The sequence below is a fragment of the Phocoena sinus genome, chromosome 1 (assembly GCF_008692025.1).
Source record: "Phocoena sinus isolate mPhoSin1 chromosome 1, mPhoSin1.pri, whole genome shotgun sequence".
NCBI classification, from domain to species: Eukaryota; Metazoa; Chordata; class Mammalia; order Artiodactyla; family Phocoenidae; genus Phocoena; species Phocoena sinus.
In genome coordinates, this window is record NC_045763.1 from 20,493,084 (window position 1) to 20,511,153 (window position 18,070).

Sequence of the window (18,070 nt, forward strand, 5' to 3'; positions counted from 1 at the left end):
CAGCAGCAGTCGCCATCTAGACAGAGCTGACACCACTACCACCACACCATCCTTTCTCCACTGCCCCGCAGCAGTTCCCAGGAGCCCCAGGACGGTGCCATGCGTAGTGTTCCGCCGGTAGAAGCCGGCCGGCCCTTCCTGCCGGCTTGATGCCCCATCCAGTTGAAGCTTCGCCCTCCCCCGGCGGTTGGGTGGGAGGAGGGGCAGGGGCCTCTGATAGGCCCTCTACCTAAAAAGAGCTTTGGGCTGGGGACCTCCCTGGCCAGTCACCCCATCATCAAGGGCCCTGGGGACCTTGGCTTGGCTATGGCCCTTCACAGAGACAAAAGACTAGGGTGTGAGCCCGTATCCTACACCACTGGGGACAAGGAGGGGCTCCTTCAGTGTCTCCCCGACAGGAGTCATCTTGTCAGGAAACTAAGTGCAAGGAGCGAGGATGGCAGCGGCATGCCTGCCTAGATTGGGTCCCCACTGAGTACCATTCCACCTGCTCTGGACTGAGTGTGGACAACTTTTACCGCAGGCTTCCTGGTTTTCCTGTATACTCTTAGAACCAGCAAGCTCAGCGTTACCTGGAGAAGGTGTTAGAATGCAGGTTCCAGGTCCCTGCATCAGACCAACTGAATCAGAATCTCTGGATGTAGACCCTAGGAATCGACATATTTACAAATTCTCAGGGGATTTTCTGCACAGTAAAGTCTGAGGACCTCTACATAAGCTTTTATCATCTCAGACATATATTCACCTGATCTCCCCACTAGATTTTAAGCTCTTTGAGAGCTGGGATGTATTTTATACTTCTATTACAATTTAGTTTAGCTCTGAGCACCTACTGAGCACTTAGTTAAAAGCCTGTGAATTGGATTGAAATAAAGAAGTATATAAATATAGGGCTGGTCACTTAGATGAGAGTAAGTGAGGTAGGTGCAGCTCACAGGGGTTTCTTGCTGGGCCATCTCAGTCGTGTTGTAGTTTCAAGCTGCCCTGTGCTCAGATTAATCTTATAATTTATTTGAGGGCAAAACATTTATGCTTTTAAAAAGTGTGTCATCTATGTCCCTCTCGTTCCCTTTAATGCAAAGCACATTGTAAATTCTCAATATGTGGAGATTTACAAATTGGATCCAGACACATATATTCATTTTATAAAAACTTTTATGCCAAATTTCCCTTAAATTAATACTTTTCTAGGATGCATTTTAATTGATTTGCAAGAGTTTGACTAATTAGTTAAGACTTTGATATACTGAAAAACTGCTCCACTTGTATTCTATTCACAGATCCCCAGAAGGTCCTCTGCTAATCACCTAGCAAGTTGCAGACCTCAACAATTTTATTCTAAAAATGTAGATTCCCCTATAAAGAAAAAAAATGTTTCCTGCCATTCCAGTTCTACAAGGATCAAGCCATTAGCTACTACAGTCGGCCACTGAGGAGAATTCAGGATGGAGAAAAAATAAGAAGTATTCTGGGCTTTGGATGTACTGGCCCCTAGGCAGTTAAGATGCACATATAATGAAAACTTTTAATGATGCCAGATTCTTGCATCTTCCCTTACATAGGAAAGCACTAAAATCATTAACTTGAGATGTCCGTTTTTTGTGATTAGCAGACTACATATTTTTCTCAGCAAAAAAAAATTCATATATATCCTGGTTCCTCCCTTACCTCTTCGGAGCAGCTGCTTAGTAAGGACCCCAAATAAAACATAACTCACAACTTTTGTGTTGTGCATTTTCATCTTGGTCAACACCTACATTCCACAATGAATCTGATTCTGTAGGTCTGGGGAGGGGGTCTGGGAACCTATATTGTTTAAACTTCTGAGTTGAATGCTATTGTGAAATTATTGTTCATTTTTTATGGTATAAATGGTTATGATTTTGAAAAGAACCTTTATCTAAAGTATTGAAGGATAAAAGGGCATGATATCTGGGATTTGCCTTAAAATAATCCCAGTGTGGGGAGGGAGTAATCATGGAGAAGAAACAAGTGTCTGTAACTGTTGAAACTGAGTGATGAGTATGGAGGGTATGTTATAATATTCCCTCTACTTTTCCATAAGTTTGAAATTTCCCAGAATTAAAGGTTTAGGGGAAAATAAACCTCTAGTGATTCTAATGCAGTAGCCTATGGAACCGTATTCAAGATTCATGGAATAACCCTCTGCAACCAGTTTCCTTACAGCATGATCTTAAAAGAAACTTGTTGATCAAGAACCCTTCATACCACCCTTAAGTGTTCTGGTTTGTGTGGCAAAGTAGAGATTCTCTTATCTGCAAAGTACGGGTATCTCCCTGGAATTCAAATTTCTGACTACAGAGCCTTGACTGCCCTCCCTCCTCCGTCTGATAAGTGACAAGATAGTGGATGGACATGCCTATCTCACATGTGATCAGTAACCCGGAGAAGAAATCTGGAGCCAGAATGTGGACAGGTTGTAATCCTGATTCTTGTGATTTCAAGGTGATGAAAGCTTCTAACTTTCCGGCCTCAAATTCCTTCAGTCTTCTATAGGAGGATAATTTAGGACTATGAAGAAAAGCAAAAGGCAAGGATAGTGGTGGGACTTCCCTGGTGGTCCAGTGGAAAAACCAAAAAAAAGGATAGTGGCTACCTCCAAGCAGGAGGAGGGAGACACATGATGCGTTTCTTGGGTTTGATAACGTTCTTTTCCTTTTTCTTTTTCTTTTTTGGCTGCACTGCGCGGCATGGGGGATATTAGTTCCCCAACCAGGGATCAAACCCGTGTCCCCTGCAGTGGAAGCGCGGAGTCTTAACCACTGGACTGCCAGGGAAGTCCCTATTATTATTTTTTTTTTAGTTGACGTATAATTGATTTACAGTGTTTAGGATGTACAGCAAAGTGATTCAGTTAAACACATAATGTTCCTTTTCTTGACCTGCTAAGTAACAGCATAGGATTTCACTATACAGTAGTTTATTTAACTCTAAAATTCGTTCTGTGCACTTGTGTGTATGTAATATGTTACACAATTTTTTTAAAAAAATTTAAGCTTCAGAATTTAAGGACTAGAAATGAAAACTAAATCTGATTACCTGAAATTCAAAGTGAAGGACTGAGTTAGCCTTGGAAAAACTCCCAGAAGTGAAAATGGACAGAGGTGTGAGGGTTTAAAACATTTTTGTAAAGTGAATTCCATAGAATGCTAGTTCTGGAGGATGTCATGTGAATGAAGAAGTTGGGAAATGCTGGGTTATATAGTCAATCCACCAAGAAATATTAAGAGCTTTAAAGATCAAGTGGTATTCCAAATACCGTGAACTCGATGGACCAGTAATTTGGCTAAAGTTAAACAGCTTTCATTATGGCAGGACTGCTCAGAGCCCTTAAGTTGCTACTGAGTTCTGAATGTCGAAAAGTTGGGACAGACTCTGCAGTGTTCCTCAGATTTCTAAATCCGAGGTGTCTCAGACCCAATTAACGCACCACCTCAGATTCGCTCAGCTGCACCTCTCTCCTAGCCCCTTTGGCCCCTTGTTCATGGAGAGCCTGGATGCTACTTCAGCCGCGGTCATCACCTCATCCGCTAGCACGGGTGGCTGTCTTGGCCTTCCCTGGAGTAAATCTGGGCTCCAGCAGAGCCTCCATGGTGACCACTGCGGCGGGGCAGCAGTGGCTCTAGCACCCCTGCCGTTAGCCCTGACAGGTTTTTGTTTTGGTTTTTTTTCTTTTTTGTAATGTGAGTGTCCGACTTGAGCTTTGACTGCCATCCATTTCAAAAGAGGCAACCACTTCAGGGCTATCTCTAATAAACACCTTGCCAGCCACAGCACTAGATAAAGAGCCAGGCCGTATCTCCCCACTGAGGCTCCTTTGTTTTGGAGATCTTAGTTGATTTTGCTAACTGACCATTTGAGCCATTCGCTTTTTTTCCACTTCCCACGCTTTAAATTCCCTCTCTTATGTTCTAAATTCACCAATAAAGAGTGAGCTTTTGAAACCCCAGGCCCCCACCCTAGACCCCAATAAAAGCGGAACCCAGGCTCTTGCTTTCTCCCTCCCTCTCTCCACCCGTGAACTCACTGCATGGCCCCAGGGATGCTATGTAATTTGCAGATCTTGTAAGTAATAAACCTTTATTTTTTCAGAATTTCCTGATGGTTAGTACTTAAGGACATCTTGAAATCATAATAAGAGAACTACAAGGGCCAGTCTAACCACAACATTGGTTGCTGATAGGCTGAGACTGACACAAAACACACACCCAACTCCACTGGCCCCCCGAGGCTCTGCTCCACCCACCACCTGCAGGGTCAGCTGACAGGTGCCTTCTAGCTTCCCCTGCAGCTGCCCAAAGGGCCAAGTGATGCAGTGGAAGAGCAAGGGCATTAACTCTCCGGGAGGCAAACTCCAGTCCTGGGAGATGGGAGGTGAAAGAAGCCAGCAGACAGGCTCTCCCTTCTTCCCTCTGATGAACTGTTTGAGGCAGGTTGTTCTTTGTAACCTGCTAGAAGCATCTCCCTTGGCTGAGCAAGCAGCCAGGGGTCTCCTGGTGGAGCTGTGGCCAGCTGGGTAACGCGATACTTTGCATTTGCTTCCCTCCTTTCCTGACTTGCTTCCACTTCCCTTCACTCCGGCTGCCCTAGGAACGTAGCTGAACTAAAGTGTTTACTCTTTGCCTCAGGCTCCGCTTTCTGGAGAGCCAGAAAATAAGGCATTGAACCTTTTCTGGAGGGTCCTCTCAGGGCCAGTTTTCCACATAGTTCTCATTGGGAAATGCGGGTTTAAAGGACAACTTCTTTGGTGGGATAGAAACCTTGGCTTGCCATCACTGTCTACTTCCTGCTGCACTCTTCCTATCAGGCCTTCTGTCCGTCTACCCTGAACTGTCCTCTAAAAAAAAGGCTGAATGAAACCCCAGCTCTTTTGGTAATAAATGGAAGAAAGCGCTGTGCATTTATTAAAACAACAAGTAACACGAACTCAGTCGCTGTCCCTTATGTCAGGAATAGACACTGAAATACAGTACCTTATCCTTTCCTAGGTCTGTGAGTGCTACGGAGCCCCTCCCACCAAGGAGAGGAAGTGGGTGGCTGTACCAACCTGGCTTCTTTCCCTTCTTTATAACAATCGTCCATCACACGATGACCAGGCATTATCATACAAAAGTTCCTTTACAAAAAGCACCAAATTGGCATACATATACAAGTATATACAAAAATCACATTTTAAAAATGTACAGAATATTCCATTTTGCACCAACGTAGAAAAGTATCCAGTGTGGTTGTTTCAAGCACGTCTCCAACTCTGGTTCATGATGCTGGACACGGCGGTGAGGTCCTGCTCCTGGTTCCTGCTCTCTGAGCAGAGAGAAGACACACCTCCCCATTGCCCCTCCGGGGGCCCTGACCCCTCCCACCCTGGGCCTGTCACCAAGGTAGCTGGGCCCATCCCCACCCTCCCCAGTCTCTCTGCATCTAGACGGTCTCTCCCTCATCCATCTCCTTACTGGTGTCCTGAAAAAAAAGACGAAGAAACACAAGGTGAGGTAGGGCCTCAGGAGGAGCCAGGGCTTACCCGGATGCAGTGACAAAATTATCAGACTCCAATTCCTGCCTGGCCTCTTCCGTTGACAATTGCAATAGAATTTAGCTGCCTAAATGCTATGGATTTCATGATCCAATGCAAAAGACTCTAGAAGGCTACTTTGTGTTTTTTAGCTGGATTGGAATTTAGTTCCAATAATAACTTGAACTGAAAAATAATAACATTAGCAGACATGACGTTTCTATGTGCCAGACACTGTGTTAAATGATTACCTAATTTAGTCCTGATTACAGTCTAATCTTTTGAGGTCAGTACTGGTATGCCCCCTTGCATAGATGAGTACGTCAAGATTCAGAAAAGTCGTGAACTGCCCAAGAACACACCGCTAGTCCGTGGTAAAGCTGTGATTCAGAACCCAGGCCCTTAATTGTACTCTGCCAGGTTGGGAAGCTCAGATACCTATGCGGCCAGGTGACATGAATGGGCCAGGCAGGCCGGCTGACAGTGGTGGGGCTGGGCCAACTAGCAAATGGATGTCCCATCCAAGGGAGGCAACTGCTTCCCAGAGCCAGCTCTCTGAGACTAGGGAGAAGGGCAAGCCCAGCGTTGTTAGCTCTTTCCAAATTCTGACAGGGTGAAAATCCAAAGTCTTAGTTGAACTCTTCTTTTACAAGAAAACAAAAACAAAACATCCTTTTAAAAAAATCTACTAATTTAAAAAATGTTGACAACTAATTTTTAAAATTTTGAACATTGGGCCAAGCCTGCCTTGTGGGTGCTCTCTTTTGCCTCTGTTACGCTGTGTCACTTTCTGTTCAGGAAGGTCATTTAGATGTAAAATGGGAGCTTTTTATGATGAATAGTTTGGGGGAGTTCTCTAAGAGTAAAGGGAACACGACTTTACCTTAACAGGTTTAAAACCCCTACAGGGAACAAGAAACATCACCCCACCGTCAAGCACAGCACTTTGCACTCAGTAGGGATCTCATGTTGTCACTGAATGAATGAACGAATGAAAGGAGGGAGACGGCTTTCTCACCTTCTTCCTTCCCCTCTGTGGACTCTTCCTCTTCCTGATTTTCTTCTTCAATAAACTCCTCCTCTTCCTCACCTGTGTGTGACAAAGAACAATTGCATTAGGTTGGGGCTGGTGTCTCAGAGGAGAGGCTCAAAGAAGATCCAGGCTGGAGACAGCACCCGTTCCATAACCAGTCGGGGTCAAGCGGCCACGCGGTGACATCACTGGCCGAGGAGGTGATGGGCTTGTGTCCTCCTTCCCCAGCCTCCTCCTTTCTTCCCACGCCCTTCCAAGCGAGGGAGGCTCAAGACCTCCTTTTTCCAGTCGCAGCAGCAGCAGCGTATGTCTCTTGCTCTGCCTGCGACTGGAGGGACCTTTGGGGAAGCACACTGTGTACCGCTGCACATGTCTTAGATCAACTTCACCTGGGGAAAATCGGACAAAGACGCCTTGATTCTCAGGGATCGGAACCCTTATTCTGAAGGAATCTGCTCAGCCTTTGAAATCTGCTTGCCTAGCGCTCCTTCTTCAGTTTTCCGCATTCCTTAGCCTACAGAGGTGTGGAAGTGGGGCGTGGAGCCCTTCTGGGGCCATCTGCTCCTGAGGTGTCTGAAACTGAGCCTCAGACAGTGACTGTGACGCAACCTTTGTGCTCACTCTCGCGTCCTGGGGTATCGCCTTCAAGCTCTACTCACAGGGAACGTGTCCCTTCCCCACCCCCTCTCTCAAGCCACTTCCTTAAGCCTTTGGGGGCCCTGAGGGGTCACTACAGACTCAGAGCATTTGTCAAGAGTATCTGGGGAGAGGCTTGAAAGAGTTCATTCCTCCAAACTGACAATTGGGATCTGTGCATAACCCAGGGAACGGTTTTGTGGTGGTTTAACCATTATCACAATTAACTACTCAGCAGCATTTGCTGAGAACTTACTATGTGCCAAGTGCTTCCTTGTGCTAAGGACTGTACACGCACTGCCTCATAAAATCCCCAGAAGGCCCTCGGTGGAATCTGCGCGGGGGTTACTTACTGGTATGTGGCCTCTGCAAGTCTCTCACCTTTCCTTGGTTTTATTGCCTCAGTTACAAAATGGAGATGACAAGAGAACTACCTCTTAAAGTTGTTGTATTAAACAGCAGAATTCACGTCCAGGGCTCAGTGCCCTGGATATAGAACGTGCTCAATAAATGGTAGCTGTGGGTACTCTCCCCATTTATCCATGAGGGCACGGAGGCTCAGGGAGATTACCGAAGGCAGTGCAGATAGTCACGTCGGACTGTTCACATAGTATGATCCACTCTTGAATATCTTAGCTTAGGGAGGGTGACAGTGGAGCAGATGCTCTACAGCAGTGGATACACCCGAGTCCATTGACATCTCAGCTTTGGGATGCATTTTGTCCTTACCCAAGAATAGAGTATATCTGGGCTTCTGGGAACAGATTTAACACATCAGAGTCTGAAAGCTTGCAGGAGAGCAGATGCAGGAGGTGCCAAGAAGCTCTTCTCTTTCTCTTGCCAGCGCACTCACAGTTCTTCCCTGTTCCTGAACAACCTCTACCCCTCTTTCTTTCTCTCAGCAGATCATTGGAGCACCACCTCTCAGACAAATGCAACATTCAGCAGAATTGGATCCGCCCTCTCTTTCTTCATTGCTAACTAGCTATCTTTCGACTGTGTAACCTTGAGCAAACTATCAAAATCTTTGTTCTCCATCTGGTTGCCTCATTTTCTCTTATAATGTTCCCTTTATTATTGTTATGGTGATATTGTTACAATTATTATATGTACGTTATGGAAGAGTAATCACAGAAGCAAGGACAGAATATAGATGACTTAAGGTGCCTGAGCCTCCGCAATTATAGCAGCAAGAAGCTGAAGGCTAGACTAGCTTTAGGCAATAACTAGTACATGTCTAGCATCTTACAGAGGCTTCTGGAGCAATATCTTATTTGTTGCAACAGCATCACTCGGTGGTCATTGTCCGTAGGCCCATTTGTTACCTAAGTTTAAAGTTAGGAAGTGAAGCTCCGAACTTCAGAGGTGGAGGGAGCCTCCAAAAGGCCACACAGATAAGAAGTGGTAGAATCGGATTTGACCTTAGGTCTGCCTGACTCCAGTTGCCAAGCTCTTTCTATGGCCCCCAGGTTCCTCCCTATAGCAGATCCATACATGATTAATTGAGCAACAATTATGTACCAGGCACTGTGGTGGGCTCTGGGCTCATCCAGAAGTTGGCTGTGTGAATTTAACTGATATCTGGGCGTCTTTGCTAGTGTATCTGCCTCTGTGTGGGGCTCAGTGGGAGGGAAGCTGATTTGGGGGGAAAACAGTCCCTTACCTGTCTCAAAGTCGATGGCCCTCAGGGTGTCTGCTATGTGCTCTAAGTCCAAAGTAAAGTAGTCCATGTTTTCAAAGCCCTGCTCTATCTTCCCCAGCTGGCAACCCTTGGACGCTTCCACAATGCTGTAGGGGGGAGAGAAAAAGGGGTGGGGTGGGAGCACAGTGAGATCTCTGGCCTCAGAGAAGGAAGGAGTTGTTTTAGCCCTAACTTATACCAGGGTGCGTGCTTGTGCCCACACCCAGGCCTTGCACCCAGTGACTCCCCCTGGAGGATGGAGTATTTCCTCTCCAGTCACAAGCAGAACGGATGGTCCAAGAAAGTGGGGGTGCAAAGGCCAGGAAAGCTACCCTGGGGTGAGACCCTCCCAGCAGACCTAATGCAAAGGAGGAGGCCCTCTGGACAGAAGTCAGAGGCCCTGAAGGGAGCTGGGGCCTTGGATCATAGCCCCGGAGAGACACTGACCTTCTGATGAGTTGCTTGGCACCCTGTGGGGGAAAAGAAAGAGCAAAGGGTTAGGACTGCAGAAAGGGTAGCCCCAGGAAATCAGCAAAACCAGTGACTGGGCTCTGCAGATGGGCACTTGGTGCTGTTCCCTAGCCCAGCTGTGACCCGCTCCTGAGTTTCAGCAGAACAGAACTTGGATTTTCCCTCTGTCCATCGTCTGCACACATCTTGCTCATCATCCTAGGACCCTCCCATTGTCCTGGCAGGAAGCTTAGATTCTAGGAGTATCAGTCTAAACCCTCTTAAACTCTGAAATCTTCAAGATGAGAACGATACCTAATCACCTTTTTATACCCAATGTATTGCACAAAGCCTGGCCCACAGTACGTGCTTAGGAAATTTTTATTGAACTTTACTCTTCCTTCACAAAATCTTATAGCTGATCTTTTTATGTCTCCCCCAAGAAGCTCTTCTAGGGTAGGGCTGTGTCTCGTTCATCTGTGTCTCCACCTCAGTGGCTGGCCTATGGCAGGTGCTCAGTTAATCGTCTCTACGTGGACACTGTATTTTGCCGCTTGCAAAGCCATTTCACAAACATCCTTTTATATGATCCTCATAAAATCAGTTAAGAGGAAAGAAGGTAGGAACTCTTACATGCTCACTTTACAGACGAGAAGACTGAGGCTTGGAGAGCATTAAATGACTTGCCCAAGCGCACATTCTTTGGTGATCAGGGATGAAGCACGACTTGACCCTCAGACAGAGCTGTGGAGCTGAAGTGCCCACACCCTCCCGGTCCTGCTCACCGAGAGGAAGACGGCCCCGCCAGGCTCGTCCAGGGACTGGATGGCTGTCTCCACCAGCTTGCTGGACTTCTCCAGTTGCTGCCGGTATTGCTGGATGAGGGCCTCGTGGAAGCTGAGCTTCTCCTCCTGCTCTCGCGTGACCCGCTGCAGCAGCTCACTCTTCTTCTCGTCCAGGATGGCGTACAGCATGTCGAACTTCCGGCTCAGCTCTTCCTTCACCTGGTGACTGTTCTCCTGGTGACAGAAATCTTGGAGTCACATCCTGCAGGCCCTCCATCCTGTCCCCAATGCTTCTTTCTTGGGATGGGTGTGCTAGGAATAAAAAGTCTGAAGCTGGGGGAGATTGACTGCACCCCCATTTCACAGAACACGAAATGAAGTCTTAGCAAGAAGAAAGCTTTTGCTAAGGTTTCCTAGCCACTTAGTACACCAGTAACATTTGGAGGCTGGTGTCATAGAGAAAGCTACACCTTTCGTCAAAAGTAGAGACTCTGGGCTTCCCTGGTGGTGCAGTGGTTGAGAGTCCGCCTGCTGATGCAGGGGACACGAGTCCGTGCCCTGGTCCGGGAGGATCCCACGTGCCGCGGAGCGGCTGGGCCCGCGAGCCATGGCCGCTGAGCCTGCGCGTCCGGAGCCTGTGCTCCGCAATGGGAGAGGCCACAGCAGTGAGAGGCCCGCGTACCGCAAAAAAAAAAAAAAAAAGTAGAGACTCTAAGGTCAGATGGGATGATGTATGTGGGCCTCCCCAAGTCACAGTCTTCCTCCCATTTTAGGACCAAGACCAGATTTGGGAAGCTCTGCATCATTTGGTCATCTGAGAGGTGGAGAAGCTGCTCCTCCCCTAGTGGCCTCCACATTGAGGCTTCCTTCTGTCCAACACTGATGCTAATCTTCGTTTCCTTACCTATAAAGTAGGTATAATAATAGCATCTCATCAGACTGGGGGCTCTAGTATCCTCTGTCGGACCGGGAGCCCCTCCCAGTTATTATGTTGTTATGTTATTATGTTGTTATGTTATTATGTTGTTATGGGTAATAACAACATCCCTCTTCCTTCCTTTAAACCCATCCTTCACACAACTCTTTTGTCCACCAGAAATGTAATGATCCCTTTCCCCCACCTCATTTCCAGGTCCCCACAAGGGGAGATGGAAAATCATGGGTGCTTTCGCAGGGATAGTAAAGTTGCCTTCTGCCTCTACAGCCTTGCTACTCAAAGTGTAGTCCATGGACTAGCAACTTGGGCAAATCCTGGGAGCTTGTTAGAAAAGCAGAATCTCGTGCCTCATTCTAGACCTACTGAATCAGAACTTGAATTTTAACAAGATCCCAGGGTGGTTTGCACGCACATTCAAGTTTGAGAAGCTTTAGTCTACAGCACACTGGAGAACAATGTTCTAAAAGCTACTCGTGCTGAATAAACGCTGGGAATTATTGGTGGGACACTGCCTGAAGTCAGGGACCCGGTCTGTCTTGCTCACCGCCACACCCTCAGCACCTCTGGCTGAGCCTGACACACAGCTGTCCTCAGGAAGCGTTTGTTGAACGGGTGGATGAATTGATTAGTCAGTCCCTCCCCCACCATCCCTGCTTGAACACCCCAGAGACCGAGCTGCACTGGGAGGCTTCGAACCCCCAGGCAGAGCTAGTCTTCCCCTCACCTCGGTCACTCGACAGGAGTCCTCCAGCTGAGTGATGATGGTCTGAACACGGTCGTTCCCTGCTACCAGCATGGAGATACAGTTACTCAGCTCAGTCTAGACGGGAGGAAGGGGTGGGGGATCGGGAGAAGAGAGACAAAAATAGTCTCAGGGCCTGCCCTCTGGGGCATGGCAGCAAAACGGCACCCTCACTCCCCTCTCTGCTAGGAAGAGCCTCTTTCTGAGGTACAGCTCAGCTCCAGAGCAGAAAATATCAGAGAGATACTGCATCCCTCATTTTACAGATGAGGCCCAGAGAGGGGAAATGAGCTGCCCAAAATACACCGCAATGTGCTGGCAGAGGAGGGGCTTGTTTCTAGGGATGGAGGGATCCATAAAAGAAAGAGGTTGGAGAATTCTCGAAGAGAGAGATCAAGAGAAGAGGAGGAGGTGGGGAGGAAAGAGTATAGAAAGGGGAGCCACTGCTTACTGCATGGACAGCATGGCGGGGCTCCCACAGGCCCAGAGGCCCGGGGAGAGGACTCTCAGCTGCCTCCTGCTGCAGAGGGATCCAGGGAGAGGTGACCAGCACAGGAAGGGGTATCTGGGACCCAAACCACACTGGGTGGTAGAAGTCGTGGCCAGAGAGGGCCCTGGTGGCCTGGCCCTGGGACCTGCCCTCTCCCTTGGGGCCACACCCAGATGCTCTCAAGTGGCTCTAAGTATAACTCATGAGTTCAGCCACCTCCCCAGGGAAGGCAAGGGCTGCTGGCCCTGCGGGCAGGAAGTCCCTCCAGGGTGACTATTCCCGAAAGGCCGGCTCAGCAGATCTATAGGGATCAAATCCGCATCCTGAATCATATGTCCAGCAGGCTCGGGCTGGGGGTGGAAGTAGCTCAGGTCAGCACCTTTTGTCCCTGGAAGACACTCTGCAGTGGGGCCACCTCGCAGGCCTTGTGGATCCCAAACACCTTGCACATGGAGCACGTGGGCACCTCACATGTGAGGCAGTAGATGTTGATTTTCTCATCTTCGTGCTCCTTGCACATGGGGTGGTTGCCTTTCTGCAGGGGCCGACTGAAGTGGAGAAGAGTCATAAGTCACGAGGTGGGAGTCTCGAGTCCCTGTCTCCTCCCCCAGCCCCAGGAGGCCACCCCAGATCCATGACCCAAGCTCTCAGTGGTGGGCTGTCCCAAACCCTTTTCCTTCCATCTTCTGAGGACCCAGGACCAGGGAAGCCAATGACACCAAGACTAGGATTCAAAGTGATGGAGTTGGCCCTAGGCCTTGCCAGTACAGGACATGGGAAGGATTGCAGAATCCCAGAGTCATTTTGAGACATTTTCAAGAAGAGGAAACTGGGTCCCAGAAAGGTGAATTGACTTGCCCAAGGTCACCCAGCAAGTCAGGGCATGGGAGGCTAGAGTTCGTTTGCTCTAATTATAGTCCCCATGCTCTTGGGTACAGCAGGCTGGGCTCTGAGCAAAGCAATTTATATTCATGGCCTCATTGAATTCTATATTTAATCCACCAGACTGTAATCTCCATCAAAGCCGGGAAGCTTGCCTATTCCCTTCACCCCCTGAATCTACAGTGTACAGTGCCTGGCATGGAGAAGGTGGTAATCAAATACAGGTAGAAAGAAAAAATCAGTAAGCATGCCATGAAGGCGCCCCGAGGCTCTGAGAGAGAGGCATTATGTGTGCCCCAAGTCACACAACTAGAACATGGGCAACACAGGGCCATCCAATGGCCCAGCACAAGCCTTGATTTCCAGTCCGAGATTCTTTCCAGGGTCCAGAATCGCTTCTTTCTGTTTCCTCCCAAACACACACTCTTAGGATGACTTTCTCCCTTTGTCTCTCTCTCTCCTTTTAGGGCCTCTGGCATGTTTTCTGTGTTTCTCTCAGGGTCACTTCCTCCCCGAGATTCCATTTTTTGGGTCTAGGTCTTACTGCCCCAGCTAACTATACACTCATTTAGAGCCAAGAGCACATCTACACACCTCTGCTTTCCCAGCCCCTAACACAGTAGGCAGCTCAGAATGACTGTCCCCCATCATGTCAGTGCCTCCCCTCCAAAGAACCTTGCATGGCCGATCACACCCTGGGCATTATTGTCCCCTCAGGGTCTTAAATAGGCCCCTTTCCAGACTTACCTTTTTGCATCTTTTAGCCCAGGGTCCCCCCATGCTGGCAGGGCTCTCTCTTTGCCACCTGTCTCTATCCCCTGGGAAGGGAGCTCTGGGGTGGCAGTAGGTGCAGAGGTGAGGCAAGATCCTGAGGGTCTGATACCTGTGTCCTCTGTCATCCCAGTTGCCTATCCTCCCAGCCCCAGGCACCAACATCGGGGTTCAAATCCAGATTGTTCTGCCACTTACTCATTGTGACCTTGGACAAATGATTTCACCTCTCTGAGCCTTGGTTTCATCCCAGAGCTACTGGGATCATGGCAGGAATTGTCTGTACTGAATGTGCAGTGCCTGGCACAGAGCAGACCCTCCATAACTATCGTCATCATTCAACTCTGTGGAAAGGCCTTGACAACATGCTCTGCCTAGGTCGACACTGGGTGGGCTACTATTCTGGTGCAATATTGATTTTATTATTATTATTATCATGATCAACGATATCATTGCATTTTTGTAGTGTTGAACTCTAGCTACATAAGAGGCAGTAGCGGTTAAGAATGTTCACTGGGCAGTCAGTCAGACAGGCTCCCTCTCACCTTCACCACTTGCTAGCTGAGTGGCCTAGGACAAACCTCTGATCCTTTCAGAGCCTCCATTTCCTCATCAGAAAATGAGGGTAAGAATGGTTTACAGGATTACTGTGAGAATTAAACAGGGATAACGCACGGAAAATACTTAGTGCAGTGCCTGCACACAGTAGCTGCTCAATAAATATTTCATATCTTTAACATTTCCCATCAAAATCCTACATGACAGTCACAATAACAAATCTTACTGTCCCTTTCTGGAGACAGGGGAAAAGGAGGCCCAAAGACTTACCCAGTATTCTACACTGCGTGAGTAACAGAGTCAGAGTAGCAAACACAGTTCTCAGGTCAGAGCTTTCTCAGGCGAGGGTTGGTCTGTCACCTTTTTGGGGGGCCAGACACTGCCTGTAGGCAGGCACTTGGTGAAGGTTTGGGACCACAAGGGCCATGAGGTCAGCAGCCTGGAAGTCTTGTCAGGATGTCCTGATTTGTAGAGATCTCCCTGGTAGCTGTGTCTCTCCCCAGTTTGAGGCCCAACACTGCACAACTTCGACCACGCACAAATTCTGCCTGAGAATGAGTGGCTATTTCACAAATAGGGAGACTTGGAGCTAGATGGACTGGGCCCAGTCCCAGCAATTCTACTTGTCAGCTGGGAAACCTTGGGTAATTAATTGACTTCACCTCTTTGAGCCTCAGCTTCCTCATCCATGAAACAGGGATGATGAAAGCCATGCTGATCCATAGGATTGTCACGAAGCAGCAGCAGGAAGCATTCCCAGTGTCTCGCGCTGGTGTTATCACTATAGAGAAACTGGCTATGTTCTCACTGGGTGAATTCTCTGCTTATCAGGGCCACTTAGCTGGCTCCAGTGCCTCTCTCTCCCTCTTACATCTCATCTTTCCCCTGGTTTCTGTCTCAGTATCTTCCAGGAGGACAGCCTAATGTCTGGATCCCCTTCCATTCACTGGGTGACACCAAAAGCCAGGGCTGCGGGATAAGGTGAGCCTCCGTTCCTGCCTGGGGAAGAGGCAGGTGGCTCTCTGGATTGGCTAGCATAGCTCTTCCAGCTAGGGGACTGGATCCTGAGCAGATGAAGGAGGATGGGGCCTTGGAGAGCTGGGCTCAGAGGATGAGCTGGGGAGAGGGGATGGCCTCCCAGCTGCAGGGTGAACTGACCTGCAGCACTCCTGCTTGTAGATATCAATGATGTTCTCCACCAGCAGATTCCTCTGCAGGCCGTACACTCCATGACGGTCCATGATCACTTCATGGCGGCAGGAGGGGCATCGGAAACGGCTTCCAGACATGGACACTGAGCCACCCCGGTTGGCCCAGTAGGGATTTGCAGCCTACTGGTGACAAGGGCAGAGGTGAGGCCTGGGCTCCCTCCTCAACTCCTTCCCTTTCTGACCTCCGACTATCCTTCCCCCTGCTCACCCCAAGATGACTTAAAGCTCCCTATCCTGAAATGAGAGAATCAGCCTCCTTACACAGGGAGCACCTGAGAAGTAACCAAGCGATCAACAGGTTTGGAGGTCAGCAGACCTAGGCTCAAGTCACAGTAATTCTCTGAATGACTTCAGGCGAGCAACTTTTTCTCTCCAAGCCTCAGTTTGCCCATTTATGAAATGGGCATATAATTAGAGCCAGCTCCTAGGGCTGCTACTTTAAAGAAAAAATAGTGAGAGATCATCCTGTAAAGTGCTTCTGGGGAACTTTGAGGCCTGCCTCCCAACCAGGATGCACATCGCTCCCATTCTTTTCTTAGAGAGATGAAGTCCCTCCTGCACCATATTATATAGGGAACAGCTTCAAAGGGGAAGATACCTCTATGGCTCAGTGCCTCTCGGCCACCCTCCTCCTAAAACTCTAGGCACCCTGCCACTTTGGAGCTGGCTCCAGCCCCCAGGGTCTGGTTTCTCTCCCCTCTCTGCCTGTCTCTCCCACTTATCACTTGAGGCTTTTGGAATCCTGATTGGAGAGTCAACTGCGGTGGAGTAGCTACAGGCAGGGTGCGGAGGGGAAATGTACGTCATGGAGAAGGACTGGGGCAGCCAGAGCTGCTTCCCTACCCGCCTCGGCCCCTTCCAGAGGCCTCTGCAGGGGTTCACTTCAGAGGGGGATAAAACAGCCCCAGTTTGGAAGGGTCCTGGGCTAAGAGAGAAGTTTTCTTTTAGTTTTCACTGCAGGAAAACTGAGTAGCTGCCTGAGGCCCCAGTTCTAGGCCATGCCCAGCACTGACCTGGAAGATGTCACAGGCACACTTCCGGCAGAGGTTGTGTTGACATGGCAAGATGATCACTGGCTTGGTAAACATCTCCAGGCAGATGGGGCAGATCAGCTGCTTCTCCAGGTTCTCCATGGGGTTCCCATCCTGGATCAGGCTTGACTTATAATCCATACTGTCAGGAGACGTGGGGACCCACCTGGCTGTCTCCTTCACCTGCCTCGCTCTAAGCAGATCTGGGGTCTTGCCTTTGTCACAGAATACCCGCCTGGAGCCTCTTTGCCTTCTTCTCCTGGAGCCCAAATTCTGCCTTGGTCTGTGGCCCCTCTGATATTTATAGCTGGACCCTGGTCACATGAGCCCCAGGAAGGGACCAGCTGAGAATTCCAATGCCAAGCGGCTGGCGAGGCTTGAGTTTCCTCCAGGCCCGAAAGACCAGCCTTCTCCAATCACATGTGAGGATGAGCAATAGCTGTTCCCTTGGGACGGGGGTCGTAAACAAGAACAGCTTGTTCGTGGACAGGCTTGGGGCAGGACTGCGTACCCAGAGTTTCCTCCAAAAATTAGTCTCCTCCCACAGTAGGCTGGTAAGGAGGGAGTGGGCCACTGGGATTTGTGGGGTTAATAGCCGGTGCCCTCTCACTGACCTAAATCAGGTCTGTCCCCAGATGAGGCCCATCCCCAGCACAGCATGTTGCTGAAGACCTTGGTCCCGCCCCCCCACCCCCACCCCACACACTCAGGCTAGCCCATCCCTCCATCCTTCCACCACTAATTCCACTTTTTTTTTTTTTTTGGCCATAACGCATGCGGGATCTTAGTTCTCAAACCAGGGATTGAACCCGTACCCCCTGCAGTGGAAGCATGAAGTCTTAACCACTGGACCGCCAGGAAAGTCCCTAATTCCACTTTAATACTGAAAGGGCTCCCTTGAGACAGAGTCTAGTCCCCTCATTTTATAGATTTTGACACTGAGGTCTAAGAAAGAAAGGACCTTATTCAAAGTCATTTGGAAAGTAAGTGGCGAAGCCAGGAATCTTATTCATTCATCAGACATTTTCTGAGTACTAACTATACATCAGGTACCAAGGTGATAGAAAAATGAGTAATCCTTTTCCCTGCCCTGAGATACTCACAGCCTAGGGAGGGAGACAGACAGAAATAAATATCACCTAGTGCCATGAAGCCCTACCTAACCACTTAGACATTATCCAGATGTTCCTGTCTGCTCTCTGCACAAATTAAAATTTTTCTCCACGTCCTTCTTGACCGTCGTCCATGTCAGCAGGTAGAAGTCATTAGAGCAGTTCCAACGGCTGTCTTTAAGGTAGAATGTCATGCAAAGGGACATTGGTATAAGGTG

The 18,070-nt window shown here is 48.8% G+C and overlaps 1 protein-coding gene across 1 annotated transcript; it reads right to left on the bottom strand.

Moving 5' to 3' along the window:
• Positions 1 to 4,890: 4,890 nt before the first annotated feature.
• On the bottom strand, positions 4,891 to 17,013 carry TRIM63 (tripartite motif containing 63). The gene is made up of 9 exons (XM_032645369.1): positions 16,723 to 17,013; positions 15,657 to 15,829; positions 12,667 to 12,835; positions 11,780 to 11,875; positions 10,119 to 10,352; positions 9,331 to 9,353; positions 8,866 to 8,990; positions 6,552 to 6,623; positions 4,891 to 5,481 (listed from the first exon to the last, which is right to left on the bottom strand). Exons 1-9 carry the CDS (start codon positions 16,879 to 16,881, stop codon positions 5,471 to 5,473), a joined length of 1,062 nt encoding a protein of 353 aa, XP_032501260.1. The 5' UTR covers positions 16,882 to 17,013; the 3' UTR covers positions 4,891 to 5,470.
• Positions 17,014 to 18,070: the final 1,057 nt, after the last annotated feature.